This window comes from Trachypithecus francoisi, unplaced genomic scaffold (assembly GCF_009764315.1).
Source record: "Trachypithecus francoisi isolate TF-2019V2 unplaced genomic scaffold, Tfra_2.0 Lachesis_group12, whole genome shotgun sequence".
NCBI lineage: Eukaryota > Metazoa > Chordata > Mammalia > Primates > Cercopithecidae > Trachypithecus > Trachypithecus francoisi.
Window position 1 is genome coordinate 111284804 of NW_022681457.1, and position 22100 is coordinate 111306903.

A 22100-nucleotide genomic window follows, 5' to 3' on the forward strand; every position below is an offset into this window, starting at 1 on the left:
GGTGAAACCCCGAACACGATGAAACCCCGTCTCTACTAAAAATACAAAACTTAGCCGCGTGTGGTGGCGGGCAACTGTAGTCCCAGCTACTTGGGAGGCTGAGGCAGGAGAATTGCTTTTTGATGTCCTGACACATGTACAATTGCCGGGAGGCGGAGGTTGCAGACTACGTTTCAAAAAATATATATATATATATATATATGTGGAATCTGAGCCGGTGGGGCCAGCTGGATTTGGGAACACATAGACACACTGTTTAAAATAACATCCACACATTATTGCAAAAAATGGGAGGAATGGGCTGTGCTTCTGACTGATAGTTTACTTTTTCCTGTTTTACGAATGCTTACAAATTTAGTGGATACCAGAATTGCACAACCGCAATCACGATACAGCATCTGCTCAGTATAAAAACTTTGTTTAGAAAAAAAAAAAAAACAACGGATATATGGGAAGAAGTGCCAGGCTGGATGGTGCTGAGACAGAATGACCCTTGGCCTCCTTTATTTCTTTTCAATAGGACCCCACAGATATTTGTGGTATGTCATGAGGACTGGGGATAGCTTCTATTTTTAAACCAGGTATTTAAGTCCAGCTGCTTTTAAAATTAAGATTGTACAAAATGATTTTTGTTCCCTGTATCTTTCCTCAGAGGCAGAAAGTGAATGTTGTTATAAAACTGGCAGATTTTATTTCTCATATGAGAAGCTCACATAGGATTTCTTTCTGCAGGGGGGCCAACGTGGCTCTTAGTTTTAAAAACACTTGAGCCACTAGCACCATGAAGCATCCAGCAGCTTCCTCGGCACCCAGGCTGAGATATCCATATTCCAGAACAAAGCAGCCAATCCGAAGGATATGCATCACTGGGAAGAGAGAAGGCTGCCCCCTTAGCCCTGGCTCCCCATCATCTGAGGGAAGTGGAGGGGGCAGGTGGGAGCAAGCTTGGAGTCACCAAGTCATGGCTGGAGAAAGATTTGGGTAAAGCAACTCTAGGGGCTGCCTGGTGGCCTACTCGGGAGATACAAAGTGCCTTTGAGACTATAGACTTCCTGCTTGTGATCTAAAATGGATGTCTTTGAAATGATTAATCTGGACCAGCTAAAGGCAGTTGCTCATCACGTGTTATCCAAGTTTAGATTTTCTACTTGATTATTCACACCAGATCATGCTTTAAAAGATAGAACAAACAAGACCAGAATGTGTGGTACATTTCAGCAGATCAGCAATTGTAAAACGCCGGTGCTATTTACTGACGTGGCACTGGATCCAAGGACTCCGTGGATATAAATATTTCCAGATTCCTCTGCATTTTAACAATAACAAGAATGGTCAGACGGAGACACAAGGTTACAGCATCTAACATCAATCCAACGGTCCAGTCTTAGTTACAAATCAGCTTATACAGTTTTGCTCCATTTTCTACGAATTTTGTCTTTCAAATCATCTTTTAGAGAATGTATATTCAAAAACATGTTTGAAAGGCAAATGTTTAGAGGAGCCAAGTCTGGTGAACGGTCTTTCCTTCAGTTACTTTGGCAAGCGGAGAGGTCACCGTGGATTCCGAGTGGGCTGGGCAAGTGCTCCACGGGTCATGTTCTCCCACGAACTCAGGGACAGGGCACAGAGTCAGAAACGGTCTTTTTTAAGCATGTTGGCAGCAGGGTGTAACCCTTCAGCTCTTTAGGGCCTGTGAGAATAGAGAAAGGCGACAGTTGTGTCTCTTATTGGCATTGTGACTAGTAACCCCGCGAGCCCCCTTTGCTCTAAATCCTCCCAGTTCTGATACCTGGTCATCTCTCGTTCCTGACATTCCTCCTGCATCCCTTCGTCCTCACACAGCAGGGTCAGACTCCCTGGCTTTTCCAAACATGCTGGGTCGACAGCTGTGTTGTCACCTGTATCCCTCAACCCTCCAGGTGTGTTACCACTTGTCCTCTCCCCTCCCCTCCATCATATATCATCCCCCCAACACATATAAGAAAAACGTTTCTGGCCAGGTACGGTGGTTCACACCTGTAATCCCAGCACTTTGGGAGGCTGAGGTGAGTGGCTCAAGAGGTCAGGAGATCGAGACCATCCTGGCCAACATGGTGAAATCCTATCTCTTACTAAAAAATACACAAAATTAGCCGGGTGTGGCGGTGCATGCCTGTAGTCCCAGCTACTTGAGAGGCTGAGGCATGGGAATCGCTTGAGCCCAGGAGGCAGAGGTTGCAGTGAACCATCTAGCCTGGTGGCAGAGCAAGACTGTCTCCAAAAAAAAAGAAAGAAGAAAAAGAAAAAGGTTTCCTCTGGCCATGAGTGTAGATATTCTGAATTCTTAAGGAAGTTTAGTAAGGAGAAAAAACTTCTTCCCTTCATCAATAGTCAAAGCTAGGAGTCCATGACCATGTGTGTGGGTGCATGCAGGGCAAGAGCAGGAGATCTCAATGAAAAAGACCCCCTCCTTCAGTGGAACTCCTCATCAGAATGGGCTGCTAACTCTGTGACAGGTGGTTTTCTAGAAGCCACCTATCTCTGACGGCTGGAGGCAGGCTGATTAGGCATCAGGTTAAAACTTGGTTTGGGTTTTCTTCCAAGTTCAGTTAGTTGGAAAATTAAGACGAGATCAAACGTGATCAGATCTCAGCAGAAGTGAGCTTACAAGCCATCTCTGGCTCTAACTCTCTTCTTTTGGAAATTTATAAGGCTTAAGTAGACATTTGTTCTTCTGAGGAAACTTCAGATGTAGCCTTTCTCAAGATTAAGGGGCTTCTTCTCATTTTTAAGAGACAGAGTCTTGCTCTGTCACCCAGGCTGGAGTACAGTAGCATAATCATAGCTCACTGCAGCCTCCAACTCCTGGGCACAACTGAACCTCCTGCTTCAGCCTCTCAAAGCCCTGGGATTCCAGGTGTGAGCCACTGCACTCAAAGCCCCAAGTAAGGAACTTTGGAACATGACCGTTATACCAGAGATTATTTTTTTGAGACAGGGGTTTACTGTGTTGCCCAGGCTGATCTACAGGTGCCCAGCAGCTGAGACTACAGGCATGAGCCACCACACGCAGCTTACATTAGAGATTTCTATTAGTTCAAAGACTTGAGTTCTAGACATGATAGCCTTCATTTACCTATCACATGGGTATAAGTTATCTACTTACGAGTACCTTCCCGACATTTTTCGCATAACCACAACGATGATCCCACCAATGAAGCCAATGGCTAGTAAGACCCCAACAATGATTCCAACCAGGGTCACTGTCGCCAAACCATCTGAATGAGAGAGAGAAAAAAAAGCATGAGCCCCAGATAAAAAACACATTGGTGATAAAATATGTAATATATAAACAAAGCCACTGCCCTACTGTACATAGCAAATAATGCTCTGTGTTGTGTTTTTTTTTTTTTTTTTTTTTTTGAGACGGAGTCTTGCTCTGTCGCCCAAGCTGGAGTGCAGTGGCCGGATCTCAGCTCACTGCAAGCTCCGCCTCCCGGGTTCATGCCATTCTCCTGCCTCAGCCTCCCGAGTAGCTGGGACTACAGGCGCCTGCCACCTCGCCCGGCTAGTTTTTTTTGTACTTTTTAGTAGAGACGGGGTTTCACCGTGTTAGCCAGGATGGTCTCGATCTCCTGACCTTGTGATCCGCCCGTCTCGGCCTCCCAAAGTGCTGGGATTACAGGCTTGAGCCACCGCGCCCGGCCTCTATGTTGTTTAAGTACAGAGCATTTCTTCCAAAAGCAGAAAATCTGGGCTAGCCTAATCCTGTTTTACGAATGGGAAGATTTCTGGGTCTGAGGATCTATCAACGTAACACTCACATTGGCTTAAGTGTTCATTTTTGGGTAGTGTTCACGTATGGCTATTAAGTTAGCCCCTATTTTCATCCTTAGTAACGATAAACTGTGATGTGACACCATTCCCCATATCTGACATTAAGGGAATAGACTCATCTGGGGTTTGCTTATTTTCAAATACAAGGAATTCCCTTTTCTCTCTTAAAAAAGAAAAGCTTGGAATCTGTTCTCGAAGGTTTTCTATTCTGCTCGCATTGACTGCAATCCAGAAAAGAATGCAATTCGTCTCAACAATTAGCTTCAAAGAAATTTTTTTAAAACTCCAGTAAGAGTGTTTTGATGCCAAAATCTAGCCTACCTTTCTCAACTGTTGTCTGTGTGTCTCCATCCACTTTCTCTGGAAAGAGAAAGATATAATAATGTAGAATTATTAGGGCTTAATAACTATAATTTAACAATTGGCAAAAGGTGAACTTACCCAAGTGGAAAGTAGCAAAACATAAACCAACAGGATGGTTTCTTAAATAAATTGGATCAGGGGATTTTTAAGCAAGTCTCGATGTGACACGTTGCAACTATTATTATCTAATTTATGAATCCTTATTCACACCAATGGGTTCATAGCACTTTTCCATGTATTAATTTTGTCTCATCTAATTTAGAAAGCAGAGTAAAGGTAACTGAGCCACACAGATCTTAAATAAATGATCAAGAAGTATCAGAGGTTAAGGTAGCAGAAGAATCCAGAGCTGTGGATTCTTAGTCCAATGTCAAGATCACAGAGAAAGGACAGACTGTGAAAGGACAGACTGTGAAGAGATCTCATTGTGAGATAATACTCTAGTTTGGGAAGATGTGACCAAGACTGTGATTAGTATCTATTTCCTGCTGCTGCTTTGGTAGCAAAATCCAGATTTTTACAAGGCAACAACAGGCCCAGCTAAGTTTCATGAGCGAATACACCCTTTGTGTTTAGGCCACTGTTATTTTAGGGTTTCTATCTGCAGTCAAACCTAGTCTAATAGTTACAATATGAATATTTGTCATTGTGAGTTTCTTTTGAATAATTTTATGCAATAACCTATTTAAAAATAAAAATGTTTCGTTTTTCTTCTTGACCTCTTTATATAACGAGTCCTTTACTCCTCTGGGTGGTGGCTATTGACTAGTTTGCAGATGGAGAAAAAGTCAAGATGCCTTGATTTAATAAGAAATTGGAGAAGTTAATCATCAATCAGGCCCTGCCCTGAAATCTTAGTTCACAGCTTGCAAAATACCCCAGATATCCAGAAGCTTCCCTAATCAGTGGTAAAACTAGCCAACTATCATGTAAAAGATGCCTACTTTTTCTAATGGTTGGGTTTGAAAAACATCCCTTTTGTACCAAGGCTCTCCTCAGCACAAGGTGCCTCCTTCAAGATGGCCCCAGGGTACAGGTCCCAGAAGCCGGCACTCCCAGCACAAGCTGAGCCCATGGGTGTACAGTACGTAAGAGCTTGTGCTGACTGTGCTACCCCACTATATAGAACACGGCTGGGTTTGAGCTTTCCCAGAACAAAGACGCCATCAAATCAGTTCCCCAAATGTCACTGCTAGAAGTCAACTGCCTGCAGAGATAAGTCAATCATTTGCTTGTCATTTGCCTACCATGTGGCTGCTGACTCCTGGCTCTTAATATACCATTATCAAAGACACCATTGGTTAAAAAATATATTACTAAAGTTTGTGGAAGATTTGTTATTATTAAATTAGAGCTTATAGTGCCATCTTTCCCATCTCCCTCCCAATGGCACTGACTGTGATCATGAGCATGCATCACACGTGTGCACATCATCGTATTCGGGTGTTTCACAGCAAAACTGAACATCTGCTGCCCTAATAAAATTACTCCTTCAAAACTGCGTGCTAATGACATTTTGGCTCGCTTGTGGAAATGCCTTGGGATAATGATGTATTAAGTAGGAATGTGCTCTACGTCACAATTTTTTGTGACAGGGAGGGGCAATTTTGTGACAGGGTGGGGCAGGGGACAGGAAGAAACAGTAACATGAGTTCTTTCCCAGGCAACTGAGAATTTTTTTTAAAGGAATAGAAGAGGGGTATGAAGTATGATAGAATATTCAACATGGATGGCACAATTTTCTGCTGCTAATATATAGCTGTCAACCCATATTACAGATGAGCAATTCTCCAAACTTTTGAAATGTTTTCCAATGATCGTTTATATTGATTATGCTTTCTTTGCTTAGCTCTATTTGGCTTTCTCTAGTGTTTAAATGTTAATCATTTCTTTAACAGCTTGGAGTGAGTTTCGGGTTTTATCTCAAAGCCCTTTATAAGGCTTTCCCCCTCCCCCACACACTGTGGTAAAACACATACAGCATAAAATGTACTAAATTAACCATTTTTAAATGTACAGTTCAGTGGTATTAAGTACATTCATACTGTTGTGCAGTCATCACCACCATCTACCTCCTGAACCCCTTTCATCTGGCAAAACTGGAACTCTACCCACTAAACAGTAGCTCCTCATTCTCCTCTTTCCCCAACCCCTGGCAACCACCACTCTACTTTATGTCTCCATGAATTTGACTATTCAAGGGGTCTCATATAAGTAGAGACATATAGTATTTTTTTTGTACTGGTTTATTTCACTTTGTATAATGTCCTCAAGGTTCCTCCATGTTATATTATGTGTCTGCATTTTCCTTTTCAAGGCTGAATAATACACCATCATATACATCACATTTTGCTTATCTGTCCAACTATCCATGGCCACTTGAGTCGTTTCTATATTTTAGCTATTGTGAATAATGCTGCTGTAAACATGGGGGTACAAAAATTAAGCATTTTTTTAACTCCTAAAAAGAACCACAGTTTTTAAAACCAGATTGGTGACTGACCCTGGAAATGCAAAAGGGACAACAGAGAAGAGCTTTCTAGGTAGAGTTCTGATTTGCGACTAGTTTGGGAAACCACTGGTTTAGACATGATCTTTCTATGGAAGACCTATCTAGATTAAATGATCCACATAAAATTTCTCAAGTTAGCCAGCACTCACTGAGGTTTTCAAAGGATTCATTCATTTTCTCTCCCACCCTTATCCACTATAAAATCAGGCTTTTTTTTTTTTGTTTTGAGACGGAGTCTCGCTCTGTCGCCCAGGCTGGTGCAGTGGCACAATCTCGGCTCACTGCAAGCTCTGCCTCCTGGGTTCACGCCATTTTCCTGCCTCAGCCTCCCGAGTAGCTGGGACTACAGGTACCCGCCACCACGCCCGGCTAATTTTTTGTGTTTTTAGTAGAGACGGGGTTTCACCATGTTAGCCAGGATGGTCTCGATCTCCTGACCTTGTGATCCACTCACCTCGGCCTCCCAAAGTGCTGGGATTACAGGCGTGAGCCACTGCACCCGGCCAGCAGTTTTTAAAAACCCCAAACAATTGAACTTCTCAAGAAATCTCTAGAAATAGGAAGTGATCTCTTTCTATTTCTTAAATGGACAAACATTTTTCCTCATTCTCATCAGTGATGGTCTAGATAGAATAATAGCAAAGACTCAAAAAACTCCTCCATTTTTCTCCAAGGTGTTCCAGTCACAGGGCTGTAGGTGCCAACTGTGAGCCACAAGTACAACCCAAATCCTGGCAAGATGGGTTGGGAACAGATTCTTGCGCCATGCATACAGACATGAACTCAATGTAAGGTGGTAAGTATTCCTATAGAATCTATGAAGATCTACAGAGGGTGGCTGAGTGTTGTGCCCTTGGGTGTCAACAGAAAGTTCTTCGCGTCACATTCTATCAGCTTGGGGTCCGCCATGCAACCTCAGTAGTTACTTAACTCACCCTGTGCCGGTGTTATCACTAGTTATTCCAGGTAGAGAGATATATTCAGCAACGCACGAAACCAAATGTATCAACTCAAATCGAATTCTGAACCTACCATAGAAAACTTGGTTCAGAAGTCATTCTTGCAGACCAGTATGCCCCCTGTTGGTTATTATATTTGCTGGTGAACTTTGGAATGCACCGATTATGCAGAAGTAGATCAGTCACTGTGGAGGTGGCTGGTTTTCTTACCTGTGGAGTGACTGGTTGCCACATTTGGGGCTGTGGTACTCGGACTTTGTTCTTGGGCGTGGACTGTGCTTTCCGGGGTTGGCAGATCCTCGATGTGAATGTCTGTTACACGGTTGACACTTGTTGCTACCTATTGTAGGTGTAAATGAGAAAAAACAGGAAATAAAGCCTACTGTCTTAAAATATATAGCCTGCCTTGTAAGGTAAAAGGAGTTAAGGTGGCATAAAAATATGGAACGCATGTTGGCATGAATTGCAAGTAGAAACAAGCATATGAACAGAAACAATTAGGTCTTGAAGAGACAGTTGTACACACATGTTCATAGCAGCATTACTCACAATAGCCAGAAAGTGGTAGCAACCCAAGTGTCTACAATATGGTCTATACATGCAACAGAACATGATTCAGCTTTATTTTTTAATTTTTAATTTTTATTTTTTTAAGATGTAGTTTCACTTATTGCCCAGGCTGGAGAGCAATGGTACAATCTTGGCTCACCGCAAACTCCACCTCCCAGGTTCATGGAATCCTCTTGCCTCAGCCTCCTGAGTAGCTGGGATTACAGGCATGCGCCACCACACCCGGCTAATTTTGTACATTTAGTAGAGATGGGGTTTCTCCATGTTGGTCAGGCTGGTCTCGAACTCCTGACCTCAGGTGATCTGCCCACTTCGACCTCCCAAAGTGTTGGGATTACAGGCGTGAGCCACCATGCCCGGCCTATTCAGCTTTAAAGAGGACAAACATTCTGACACATGCCATAGCATGGATGAACCTTGAGGACATTAAGCTAAGTGAAATAAACCACTCACAAAAGACAAGTACTGAATGATTCCACTTACATGAGGTGCCCAGAGGAGTCAAATTCATAAGATAGAAAGTAGAATATTGGCTGCCAAGGGCTCGGGGAAGGGAAGAATGAGGAGTTATTCTTTCATGGGTAGAGTTTCAGTTTTACAGGATGAAAAGTTCTGGAGATCGGTTTAATGATGTGAATATACTTAACACTACTGAATTGTACACTTAAAAATGGTTGAGATGATAAATTTCATGCTATTTTTTTAACCACAATATAAAACATACGCTAATGAGCACCTCCTATGGGCCCAGCACAGTTCCAAGCCCCAGGATTACAATGTGAATAATATAAATTCTCTGCTCTCTTGAAGCTGGCATTCTGGGGCGGGGAAGCAGAGTATGAACACTTAGTAGGTAAACAAGTACAAAGGTGGTTTGATATGATTTTGAGTGCTTTGAAAGAAATATAAGCTAGCCTTGTCTAGAGTAGACTTAGGCTAGCCTTTGGAAAACTTATTCTGTAAAGGGCCAGATGGGTAAATATTTCAGCTGTACAGGCCACACAGTCTCTGTCCTAACTAATCAACTCCACTCTTACAATAGGAAAGCAGCCAGATAATTCTCAACTGAATGGGCATTGCTGTGTTCCAATAAAACTTCATTTACAAACACAGTGGGTGGCCAAATCTGGCGGGTAGTTTGCTGACCTAAGGGCTAGAGGGTGACTTCTGATGCCGGGGGATGAGACTACTTTAGGCTGTTTGAGACGGCATCAACCTTAAGAATTGTAAGAAGGCCAGGTGCGGTTGCTCACGCCTGTAATCCCAGCACTTTGGGAGGTCGAGGCAGGCGGATCACGAGGTCAGGAGATCAAGACCATCCTGGCTAACACAGTGAAACCCCGTCTCTACTAAAAATACAAAAAATTAGCCGGGCGTGGTGGCAGGCGCCTGTAGTCCCAGCTACCCTGGAGGCTGAGGCAGGAGAATGGCGTGAACCCGGGAGGCGGAGCTTGCAGTGAGCCAAGATCGCGCCACTGCACTCCAGCCTGGGCGACAGAGCGAGACTTCGTCTCAAAAAAAAAAAGAATTGTAAGAAAAAGTCAGCCATTCTCTAATTTACCCCTCCTCCCACTGTAATGACTCTTCCCGCCAAAACTGTCGTTCAAGTTAGCCAGTTGGGCTCAGTTTAAATTGTGCTGTCCCCAACTCCAGCCAACGGACATAGTAGTAGGGACAAACCGCATTAAGAATAAAAAAAACCCTTTCCCTCCTTTGTTCAGTGTGCTCTTGTGACAACCAGTCCTGCGAGAAACACCCTTCTACAGAAATAAATTTGCCTTGGTGAAAAGTCTTTTAAGTGTTCGTTTTCTGACTCTGAGCTTTACTTCCAACAGATGTAGGGGTGAGATTACTATAGGCTGTTTGAGATGGCATCAGACTTGAGAATTATAAGAAAAAATCACTCATGGAAAGATCTGGCGAGTGTTCTGGGCGGAGAAAACAAAAGCCTAAGTTGGAATAAGCTTGGTGTGTTCAAAGGTCAGAAAGGCCAAGATGGCAGAAATAGAGAAAGTGAAGGAGATGCTGGTGCACAGGTCAGACAGGCAGGCAGGAACCTCTGTTCTGTTACCAAAGAAATCATAGAGTCCCTCAAAGGTCGAGGATGTGGCTCATTGACCTCCTCAATCCCTCCCAGTGCCTGGCATCTTGTCTTGTCTATGACAGGTATGCAACACATATGAGTTAACTAAAATTCATCAGGTTAAGAATGTGTTGGTTGAGAGGCTCAGTAGTCTATAATCATGTGGTCTGTGGACTGGTTCTAGTCCTGGTTATTACAAGTCTTAGTGAGAAAAGAAATTGAGACTTACTTATTTTCTAGTCCTGTTTATTACAAGTCTATAGTGAGAAAAGAAATGGAGACTTACTTACTTACTTACTTACTTATTTATTTATTTTTTGAGGAGGAGTTTCACTCTTGTTACCCAGGCTGGAGTGCAGTGGCGCAATCTCGGCTCACTGCAACCTCCACCTCCTGGGTTCAAGCTATTCTCCAGTCTCAGCCTCCCGAGCAGCTGGGATCACAGGTACATGCCACCATGCCTGGCTAATTTTTGTATTTTTAGTAGAGATGGGGTTTCATCATCTTGGTCAGGCTGGTCTCGAACTGCTGACCTCAGGTGATCCACCTGCCTCAGCCTCCCAAAGTGCTGGGATTACAGGTGTGAGTGACCACGCCTGGCCAAGAAGACATATTTAGAACCCTTTATAGCAATGACATTGCCACAACACCCAAGAAAAGTTTCACTGTATTGAAAATTGGGCTGTAACAGATTGAAAATGTAAAATCCTGGCTCCTTACCAATTTGAGAAGCTTTGGCTTCTACTTTCAAACCACCGGCGATCAGCACACCAGCTACATGGATGAAATTAGGAAGGACAGTAAGTCCTCACTTAACGTTGTTGATAGATTCTTGGAAACTGCGACTTTAGGGAAAACGACATGTAGCAGGTCCTCAAATAATGTTGTTTCTTTATAAGTCATTTTGCTTCAAGTCACAGTTTCCAAGAATCTATCAATAACATTAAGTGAGGACTTATTCTTCTTTGTTGAGCCACATCACTATTCCTTGGAATGGTGGCTCATGCTGATTTTACAGATAGATATATTTATATATAAAGTAAATTAATATACATCATAACCTTGTATGTGATCACATGCCTACAGAAAACATTCCTCTCTTCCCAGGACACTGACCGGTGTTGTCAAGCCAGACTTAGAGCGGTCTTCGCTGGTTCCTGGTGTCACCACATCATCTTCAGCACCTGGCATCGCAATGCCGCCTTCCATACCTGTAGTCTCAATGTCATCTTCTGGCTGGCCCGTGCTGGCTGAAGAAGAAAGATTGAGTCAGAGCTTAAGGTAGAAACAGCATAAGCAGACCGAACTTGCCGGCTACATTCGGATTATTTTCTTTTCCATTTCTTTTGGAAATTTTTGTTTTATTTTTGGGTTCCTTTTTCTGGCTTACTGTGGTGCCAGAAACCAAACCATTCTCCTTGCAGCACTTCTGGTACATCAGCACCCTGGTTATCTCCGTTGCAAAGCAAAGGAAAATGAAAACATTAAAAGGTACAGCAGCCAGCCCCTCCCTGGGGCCCCACCAAGGTGGCCTGGACAGGGGACGTACATCTTTCCTTTTCAATAAGGAACCTGATTCTTCCTGGTGTCATTTCATATGATGAATTAATATATTCATCTAGACCTAAAAACTCTAAATTAAGAGTCAACAGCAAAGATTTCTAAACATACCCCTTTGCAGACTCCATGCAAAACTGGGGTCTCCATCTTTTTACTGATTTTGTTCTTCTTTTCCCTTTCTTTTCAAATTAATTTTTTTTTAAGAGACAGGGTCTCCCCTCCGTTGCTGAGGCTGGGGTGCAGTGGCACAATCCTAGTTCACTATAACCTCAAACTCCTGGGCTCAAGCGATCCTCCTGCCTCAGTCTCCAAAGCAGTGGGGACTACAGGTGCTCACCACCACATCCAACTTCCATCTTTTTAAAATCAAACTCTCTCCATTTAATTTTGAGACTGCTGTTCACTTCGACAATTAGAACCATAGGCTCTGACCACAGACCTCATAGATTACATGGAGTTTTACCTCTTACTTTACCGTTGAGATTACTGTAAAGTAAGAGTATTGTAAAGGGAGGGTCAGTAATCTGCTTAGGGATGCCAAGATGCCAATAGAACACTTAGTAACACCAAGAGCCAAACTAGCTGGGTGCAGTGGCTCACGCCTATAATCACAACACTTTGAGAGGCCAAGGTGGGTGGATCATTTGAGGTCAGGAATTTGAGACCAGCCTGGCCAACATGGTGAAACCCTGTCTCTACTAAAAATACAAAAATCAGCCCGATGTGGTGGTGAGCACCTGTAATCCTAGCTACTCAGGAGGCTAAGACAGGAAAATTGCTTGAACCCAGGAAGCAGAGGTTTCAGTGAGCTGAGACTGCATCACTGCACTCCAGCCTGAACTCAATCTCAAAAAAAAACAACACAGCCAAACTAATGAACTGCCCCTGGCCCTGGCTTTTCTGCATTAACATTTGGACAAATGAAGTGTCATGCCAATGAAAAGGGTTTCTGGGCCAGGCGTGGTGGCTCACGCCTGTAATCCCAGCACTCTGGGAGGCCAAGGCGGGCGGATCACAAGGTCAAGAGATCAAGACCATCCTGGCTAACATGGTGAAACCCCGTCTCTACTAAAAGTACAAAAATTAGCTGGGCATGGGTGTGCACGCCTATAGTCACAGCTACTTGGGAGGCTGAGGCAGGAGAATCGCTTGAACCTGGGAGGCAGGGGTTGCAGTGAGCCCAGATCACACCACTGCACTCCAGCCTGGCCACAGAGTGCGACTCCCTCTCAAAGGAAAAAAAAAAGGTTTCTGGTGGAGCAGCAGATTGGAGTGGACTACCAGGTTGAATTCTACAATGAGAGACAGAGCAGATAACAACAGTATCCTCTTCTTCAACTTCTGTTGCAGTGATCCAAACCACTCATGACTATGCTTAACCATCATCTCTAAAAATCACCAAACAACCCTCTTCATGCATTAAAAATGTGACTCGGCCGAGCGCGGTGGCTCAAGCCTGTAATCCCAGCACTTTGGGAGGCCGAGACGGGCGGATCACGAGGTCAGGAGATCGAGACCATCCTGGCGAACACGGTGAAACCTCATCTCTACTAAAAAAATACAAAAAACTAGCCGGGTGAGGTGGCGGGCGCCTGTAGTCCCAGCTATTCGGGAGGCTGAGGCAGGAGAATGGCGTAAACCTGGGAGGCGGAGCTTGCAGTGAGCTGAGATCCGGCCACTGCACTCCAGCCTGGGTGACAGAGCGAGACGCCGTCTCAAAAAAAAAAAAAAATGTGACTCATTGGCCATGGGCTTCTTCCCTAGACTCCAGTGGTTCTGGAAATTCCATGACTAAAACACTGTTGCAAAATAAACAAGCATACACATCCCAGAAGCCAGGGGAGGGAGGTGCTTGGAGACTCCTTTGTGTAATTAAAGAGCAGATGTTTGTTTGTCTCCAGGCAGCACTTACATTAGCAATCCATTCCTTGCCTTAAGATACCTTATTCTTCCCACTGCTTAGACAGCCCAGCCAGAGGCACAGCTAATAAATATTTGATTATAGCTTCTTTGATGCCTAGAGGGAGGAAGCCTCTGAAGTAAGTTCACTTGTTCTATGAGGCCTGCTCTTTGATTCTAGAGTCCTAATCCAGTAGAGATGGCTTTGGATGAGCTATCTAAAGATTTTAAACATTTTTTTTTAATCTGGGAGTATACAGCAGGGGGTTTACCAGTTAGCAATAACTGAGTATTTCCCGTGCATGCAAATGGTTTGCCTCTCTTTGTGGCTTTTGCAGGAGTAGGGGTAGAGGTAAGGCTTGGTGATTGGTTCCTACAAAAATGCATGACTTGTAGTGTAGGCAAACATTTAGTGTATTTATAGTGAGCTCAATGGCAAATATCCCTTTGCCAGACAAGTAGTCCTTGTTACAAAACGTATTGAGCTTCCCATTTTATTTTCTTCCTCCCCTGGTTTGAATTTAGTTAACAAATCATCAATTTTAAACATGGTTTCTGGAGCTGTTCAGTACAATCACTTACTTATTTGGTGTATCTAACTGAAAACAATCCTTGCTTTAAAAAAATCAAGTGCTCAATGAAGTTAGTTTGAATTCTTTCATAGAAAGCTCAGTTCATTGAAAGCGTAACTTGATAAAAATTCCTTCTTGTTCTTTTCTACTCTTGGCCCACAGAGCGGAGTACTAAAATCGCTCTGAATGGACAAAGGTGTTTTATGAATGACAGTCAGGATTAAGATGCATGTCTTTTGTCTCACCGCCCTGGCATTCTTTTTGCTCCATGGGAAAGTTGAACTTTAACAAGAGATCCCCAATTGTCCCTCTTATTATCTTGGCTGAAGACTTCCCTGGGTGAAGAGTTCCTACTAGGCCAGCTGCCGAGTCTCCAGCCAGCATCTGATGTTCTTTTCCCCTTCCTCCTGAAATTCAAATCATGTGCTGATGCCTTCACTTGCCAATCCTCTTTTCCCCAACACATATATGTGCACAGGCATACATACGCACACATGCACATACAAGGATGCACATATGTGCACACACACAATTGTTTCTACAAGCGTAGAGTGATGAATTTGCCATCATAAACCTGTACCCACAGCCTGGCTTGCAAGTTCACTTCTGGAGTGGTGTACCCGCATGCTCACATAAACACCCTTTCCTGCCACACCCAGCCTCAGCCGAACATGGCTCAGTGGAAGTTTCCAAATGCGGCAGCAACCGATCCACTTACTTTGAAATTTGTTGTTGTGATTCTTTTAAAAAGCTAGGCTGGGCTGGGTGCGGTGGCTCACGCCTATAATCCCAACACTTTGGGAGGTGGAGATAGGTGGATCATGAGGTCAGGAGTTCAAGACCAGCCTGGCCAAGATGGTGAAACCCATCTCTATTAAAAATACAAAAAGTAGCCAGGCGCCTGTAACCCCAACTACTCGGGAGGCTGAGGCAGGAGAATCACTTCAACTTGGTGGGGGGGGTGGGGGGGAGAGGTTGCAGTGAGCCGGTATCATGCCACTGCACTCCAGCCTAGGTGGCAAAGTGAGACTGTCTCAAAAGAAAAAAAAAAAAAGAAAAGCTAGGCTGAAGTTTCTATTTCCCAGGAAAAGATAATCTGATAAATCATCTGTCTCTTGGGGTTCTTAATTTTGAGAACAAATAAACTTAAGCAATGCTTATTTATATGAAATCACCGACTGTGAATAAGTTTTATCTTTGCATTCATGTCTAATAACTCTTTAGATTGCACAAATTACAGGATGACATTTCTTTGAGATGGAGTTTCGCTCTTGTCACCCAGGCTAGAGTGCAATGGTACAATTTCGGCTCATTACAGCCTCTACCTCCTGGGTTCAAGCGATTCTCCCGTCTCAGCCTCCCAAGTAGCTGGGATTACAGGTGTACACCACCATGCCCAGCTAATTTTTATATTTTTAGTAGAGATGGCATTTCACCATGTTGGCCAGGCTAGTCTCAAACTCCTGACCTCAGGTGATCCGCCTGCCTCGGCCTCCCAAAGTGGGCATTTCTTTTTCAAACAGAATTTCTTTTCTTTTCTCTCTTCTTTCTCTTTTTTCTTCCCTTCTTCTTCCTGCCTTCCTTCCCTTTCCCTTCCCTTCCTTCCTTTTCTTCTCTCTCTCTCTCTTTCCTTTGTATTTATAGAGATGAGGTCTCATTTTATTTATATATATATATATATATTTGTAAAGAAGTAGTCTCAGTACACTGCCCAGGCTGCTCCCGAACTCCTGGTTTAAGCAGTCCTCCCACCTCAGCCTCGCAAAGTGCTGGGATCACAGGCATGAGCCACTGTGCCCGGCCTGCCATTTCTTTAAAAATACTTCAGAGTTGGCTGGGTACGGTGGCTCACGCCTGTAATCCCAGCACTTTGGGAGGCTGAGGCGGGTGGATTACCTGAGTCAGGAGTTCAAGACCAGCCCGGCCAACATGGTGAAACTCCATCTCTACTAAAAATATAAAAATTAGCCAGGCATGGTGGTGCACACCTGTAATCCCAGCTACACGGGAGGCTGAGGCGGGAGAATCCCTTGAAACTGGGAGGCAGAGGTTGCAGTGAGCAGAGATCGAGCCATTGCACTCCAGCCTGGGAGACCAAAAAAAAAAAAAAAGTACTTTAGAGTTTAGATGGAACATTCAATCAGGCTGTTATTGTAATTGTATTATAATAGTCCAAATTCTTAATAACAATCTTTTAAATAAGTGTTTTCAGTCTTCTGTTTTTAGTTACACTTCTTTGATTTGTGGAGCGAGTCGTTTCATCCATTTGTCTTCTTTTGTGACAGTTTTTTCTCTGCACGGCATTTCCTCTTGTAAACACTCTTCGTATCTTAAGAATTTACTCTTTGGCCTAAATGCTGCTGGCATTTTTTTTTTCCTAGTTGGCATCTACATCTTTCTTTTGCAAATGACCAAGCTGTATCAATAGTCAAACTTCTTAAACTTGTTTTCTCTTTCACGTCACACTCACAAACCCTTCCTCAAGATCACATAAATATTCACCTATATTTTCCTTATGGTATTGTTCTTATGTTTAATATTTCTATTTGTCTTACATTTATTTTGAAGTATTATAATAAAAGAGAAATATAATTTTCCCCCAAAAGATTGGCCAGTCATCCCGATAAATCCTCTTTCCCCCATTGCTTCAAAACCAGCTCTCATTGAGACAAATATTCTCTTTCTAATACTATATCATGGCTGGGTGCAGTGGCTCAGGCCTGTAATCCCAGCACTTTCGTAGGCCAAGGCGGGCAGATCACTTGAGGTCAGGAGTTTGAGACCATCCTGAAGAACATGGCAAAATGCTGTCCCTATTAAAAATACAAAAATTAGCCAGGCATGGTAGCACATGCCTGTAGTTCCAGTTACTCAGGAGGCTGAGGCAGGAGAATCGTTTGAACCCACGAGGCGGAGGTTGCAATGAGCCAAGATCGTGCCACTGCACTCCAGCCTGGGCGACAGAGCGAGACATGGTCTCAAAACAAAGAAACAAACAAATAGTATGTCATAGTTACAGGAGAAACTTCTCAGCACAAGGCCCAGCTTAAGTGGTTAAGTGGCCTGGACACTGCCAACTGTCCCCTCTCCACATGGCCCTCTGTCTGCAGACTCTCCAGAACCTGTTTCTAAATCCGTGCTTTCTTCACTGTAAGCTCCCAATTCCTCCTCACATCAACTGACAGCTGCTGAGTTAAATCAGTGACCAGGGAGAATAAAACTCAGTGTCTAGGGCAAGGAGGAAAAGTAAGTATTCAAACAGGTGCATTTGGGGTCGTTCAAGATCTGGCACTGACGCAGCATTGGAAATTCCACTTAACGTGGAAGATACCTCATTGTCCTAACACCCTCTCACTCACATTTACTACTCACAATGTAGGGTTTACATGGTGTCTCCCAACTGACTTTATTTCACAGCAGCGCTGTGGTGGCTAGGCCCTTAGCCTGCCTTCAGAAAGAATCTTGTTAGGCCAGTTTAGCAAGAATCCCCCCAACCCGGGCATCTCTTAGGAAATTTCCACCCACTGACCCCCTCATTCTGCTTATGGGCTACAAACCCCCCACTTTTCCTTTTACCCAGAAGCGAACCTGAGCTCTCTTCCCTACTGCAATGCCCCTTATTACAGTGGTCTTGACTAAAGTCTTCCTTACAGTTTTAACAAGTGTCAGAATTATTGTTTCTTTAACAAGGTTGGAAGTTAAGTGATGTGGCCAAACGCGGTGGCTCATGCCTATAATCCCAGCACTTTGGGAGGCCAAGGCAGGTGGGCGACCTAAAGTTGGGAGTTGGAGACCAGCCTGGCCAACATGGTGAAATACGGTATTCTACTAAAATTACAAAAATTAGCTGGGCGTGGTGGCACAGGCCTGTAGTCCCAGCTACTCAGGAGGCTAAGGCAGGAGAATCGCTTGAACTGAGGCGGAGGCTGTAGTGAGCTGAGATCGTGCCATTGCACTCCAGCCTGGGTGACAAGAGCGAAACTCTGTCTCAAAAAAAAAAAAAACAGTTCAGTGATGTGCCAAGTTCATGGGATTCATTAGCGGACACAAAGCCCAATGTTCTGACTGCATCCCTGGACTCACACATACAACTAAAAAGCAGCTGTTGTGCATTTTCGTGATGTGCTCCTCTGGCAGCTTTGGGCTAAAATGCCTGCTCCCTCCCTCCCTGGGTTTTGAGATCCTTCCCCTTCTGCCCATGTGCCATCCTCATTTTCCCAGAAATCAAGTTCCTGGTAGTCAGGAACCATCGCTTCCCCTGGCCCCTCACTGCCTCTTATGAAATCCCATCTTGTTAGAATCTTCCAGTCTTATTTTAACGACCACAGTCTTGACTTCCTCCAGTGTGTCCCCTTCCTAGGAGAAATCTGGATGAATCTAAACTTTCAGCAACAGCAGGTTAGAAGGAAGGTGTGACTTGCTCTAAAAGGAGGTGTTTCTTTGAGCAGCAGCAGCCCTCTCTCCTCTGAACTGTGTGAGTTAAGGCAGCAGCAAAAACGTGAGTTCACCTCTACAGCCTCAGCTCCCAGCACTTGTATTCCTTCCACAAATATTTACCAAGCACCTGCTATGCACTGGGCCACGTTCTCAGCACTAGAGACAGAAGTGAACAGCTAAGGTCTCCACTCTCAAGGACTTGAGTACTCCTGGAGTGGGGTGGGGTCACCATAAACAAATAAGCAACACATCAAATAAGCTATTAATCCCAGCACTTTGGGAGGCTGAGGTGGACAGATCACTTGAGGTCAGGAGTTCGAACCCAGCCTGGCCAACATGGTGAAACCCTGTCTCTACTAAAAATACAAAAATTACCCAGGTGTGGTGGTACATGCCTGTAATCCCAGCTACTCAGGAGGCTGAGGCACAAGAATCGCTTGAACCCAGGAGGTGGAGGCTGCAGTGAGCTGAGACTGTGCCACTGCACTTCAGCCTGGGTGACAGAGCAAGACTCTGTCTGAAAAAAAAAAAAAAAAAGATAGCTTCTTGAACACATAAGATAGCTTCCCTCATGCCTTCAGATCTCTGTTCAAAGGGCACTTTCTGGCCAGGCATGGCGGCTTATGCCTGTAATCCCACTAGTACTTTGGGAGGCTGAGACCGGCGATCACGCGGTCAGGAGATCGAGACCATTCTGGCTAACATGGTGAAACCTCGTCTCTACTAAAATACAAAAAATTAGCCAGGCGTGGTGCTGCGCACCCGTAGTCCCATGCACCCATAGTCCCAGCTACTCAGGAGGCTGAGGCAGGGGAATCCCTGGAGGCTAAGGCACAAGAATCGCCTGAACCCTAGAGGTGGAGGTTGCAGTGAGCCGAGATTGCGGTACTGCACTCCAGGCTAGTGACAGACCGAGACTCTATCTCAAAAAAAAAAAAAAAAAAAAAGGAGGGGGGGCACTTTCTTGGACTGTCCATTTAAGCGAGTACCCCTCCCCACTTCCACAGCACACATACCTGAGTGCTTATCCGCACCCTGCTACCCACTCGCTACTTGTCTGTCCTAATGGAATGTAAGTTCGATAAAGGCTGCTTCATCTCAATGTCCACAATGCCTGAAATCCCTGGCACATACCAGGCACTCAGTAAGCAGCTGTTGAGTGAATGGGTGAGTTCCAGACAGGGGAACAGCCGGTGCTAACTAACCCCGAAGCCCAGAACGAGCATGGGGCGCTGCACGGGAGGGGGGGTGGTCAGTGTGGCCGGGTGGAGAGGCTGAGGAGGACAGAGATGGGGCTGAGAGGTGTGGAGCAGTGGTTCTGTAGAATTGTGTAAGGACGGGGTTTCAGATGCATTTGGAGTGTGAAGAGAAGCCAGGAGATGTTGAGGAGCGGGTGACCTCAGTTGAGTCCCAGAGGCCACTCTAACTCAAGTAAGTGAATGGACTGTGTATCAGGGAAGGTGCCAGGATCAGGCTGAAGCAGACAGAAGCTTAGATTCTTTCTGTTGTCAAGACACGGGAGAGGGGTTGGTGCTTACACCAGGACAGTGGCAGTGAGGAGGGAAAGAACTGGGCAGGTGATGGCTGGGAAGTATTTGAAGTCATTACCCACTGACAATCAGAAATAAATGCGGGACAGGCGTGGTGGCTCATACCTGTAATCCCAGTTTTTAGGGAGGCCGAGGAGGGCAGATCACCTGAGGTCAGAGGTTCGAGACCAGTCTGGCCAACATTGCAAAACCCTTTCTCTACTAAAAATACAAAAAATTAGCTGGGCGTGGTGGTTTGTGCCTGTAATCCCAGCTACTTGGGAGGCTGAGACAAGAGAATCACCTGAACCTGGGAGGCAGAGATTGTAGTGAGCGGAGATAGTGCCTGCCACACACTCCAGCCTGGGTAACAGAGTAAGACTGTCTCAAAAACCAAACCAAACAAAACAAAAAAACAAAAAGAAAAGAAATAAACAAATGCGAATCCCGTAGAATCCTTTTTTTGTGACAGGGTCTCCCTCTGTCACCCAGGCTACAGTGCAGTGGTACAATCTTGGATCACTGCAGCCTCGACTTTCCAGGCTCAAGTGATCCTCCCACCTTAGCCTCCCAAGTAGCTGAGACTATAAGTGTGTACCACCATGCCTGGCTAATTTGGTTTATTTTTTGTAGACCACAGGGTCTCACTATGTTGTCCAGGCTGGTCTCAAACTGCTGGGCTCAAGCAATCCTTCCGCCTTGGCCTCCCAAAGTGGGAATGCATTTTACCACCTGTCACAGTTCTACTGACAAACAACATTTAGGGTAGAAATAGATCTACTGAACAAAGTAAGGCTACCCCTTTGCGATGCTGAGTCTTTAGATGGGGACTTCATCTTGTTAAGTCCTCTACATAAGATTTAGCTAAAGAGCTCCCGTGCCGTTTCCATCTTGATGTGAGGGAGAAGTTTCTTCCACTCCTATTTCTACGGACCTGCAGCTCCCTAATCTGACTGCTGGAGCAGTTTCTACAGCATTTTATCCCGAACTGGTGACGCTGATTTTTTTTTTTTTTTTTTTTTTGAGGCGGAGTCTCGCTCTGTCGCCCGGACTGGAGTGCAGTGGCCAGATCTCAGCTCACTGCAAGCTCCGCCTCCCGGGTTCCCGCCATTCTCCTGCCTCAGCCTCCCGAGTAGCTGGGACTACAGGCGCCCGCCACCTCGCCCGGCTAGTTTTTGTATTTTTAGTAGAGACGGGGTTTCACCGTGTTAGCCAGGATGACGCTGATTTTTAAAGTAAACCAGATACAAGCTGAGTTACCCTCGGGATTTTCAAAGGAAACCTAGGGTATTAGTCAACAGATTAAAGGAGTCTTTCATGTTGCTCAGTGTTTTCTAGCATCTTGGGCTGCCCAAGTGTCTAAATGCACAAGTGGGCCGGGCACGGTGGCTCATGCCTATAATCCCAGCATTTTGGGAGGCTGAGGTGGGCAGATCACCAGGTCAGGAGATCGAGACCATCCTGGCCAACACGGTGAAACCCCATCTCTACTAAATATACAAAAAATTAGCCAGGCGTGGTGGCGGGCGTCTGTAGTCCCAGCTACTCGGGAGGCTGAGGCAGGAGAATGGCGTGAACCCTGGAGGCGGAGCTTGCAGTGAGCTGAGATCGTACCACTGCACTCTGGCCTAGGCCACAGAGCAAGACTCCATCTCAAAAAAAAAAAAATTAAAATAAATAAATAAATAAATAAATGCACAAATAAATATGTCTTTGTAGACGGATGATGAAATGGTATTGGAATGACTTGTGGCTGCTGAGAAGCAGAATTTTTTTTAATTCATATTCTAGGAAGTCCTG

General features: G+C 44.7%; 1 protein-coding gene across 1 annotated transcript in view; it reads right to left on the reverse strand.

Moving 5' to 3' along the window:
• Window positions 1-477: 477 nt before the first annotated feature.
• PDPN (podoplanin) overlaps window positions 478-22100 on the reverse strand; it is a 36592-nt gene continuing 14969 nt past the window's right edge. Inside the window, 5 exon segments of the mRNA XM_033228287.1 lie at window positions 478-1690; window positions 3146-3257; window positions 4138-4176; window positions 7861-7990; window positions 11420-11553. Coding sequence (XP_033084178.1) covers window positions 1684-1690; window positions 3146-3257; window positions 4138-4176; window positions 7861-7990; window positions 11420-11553 — 422 coding nt within the window. The 3' untranslated portion in view covers window positions 478-1683.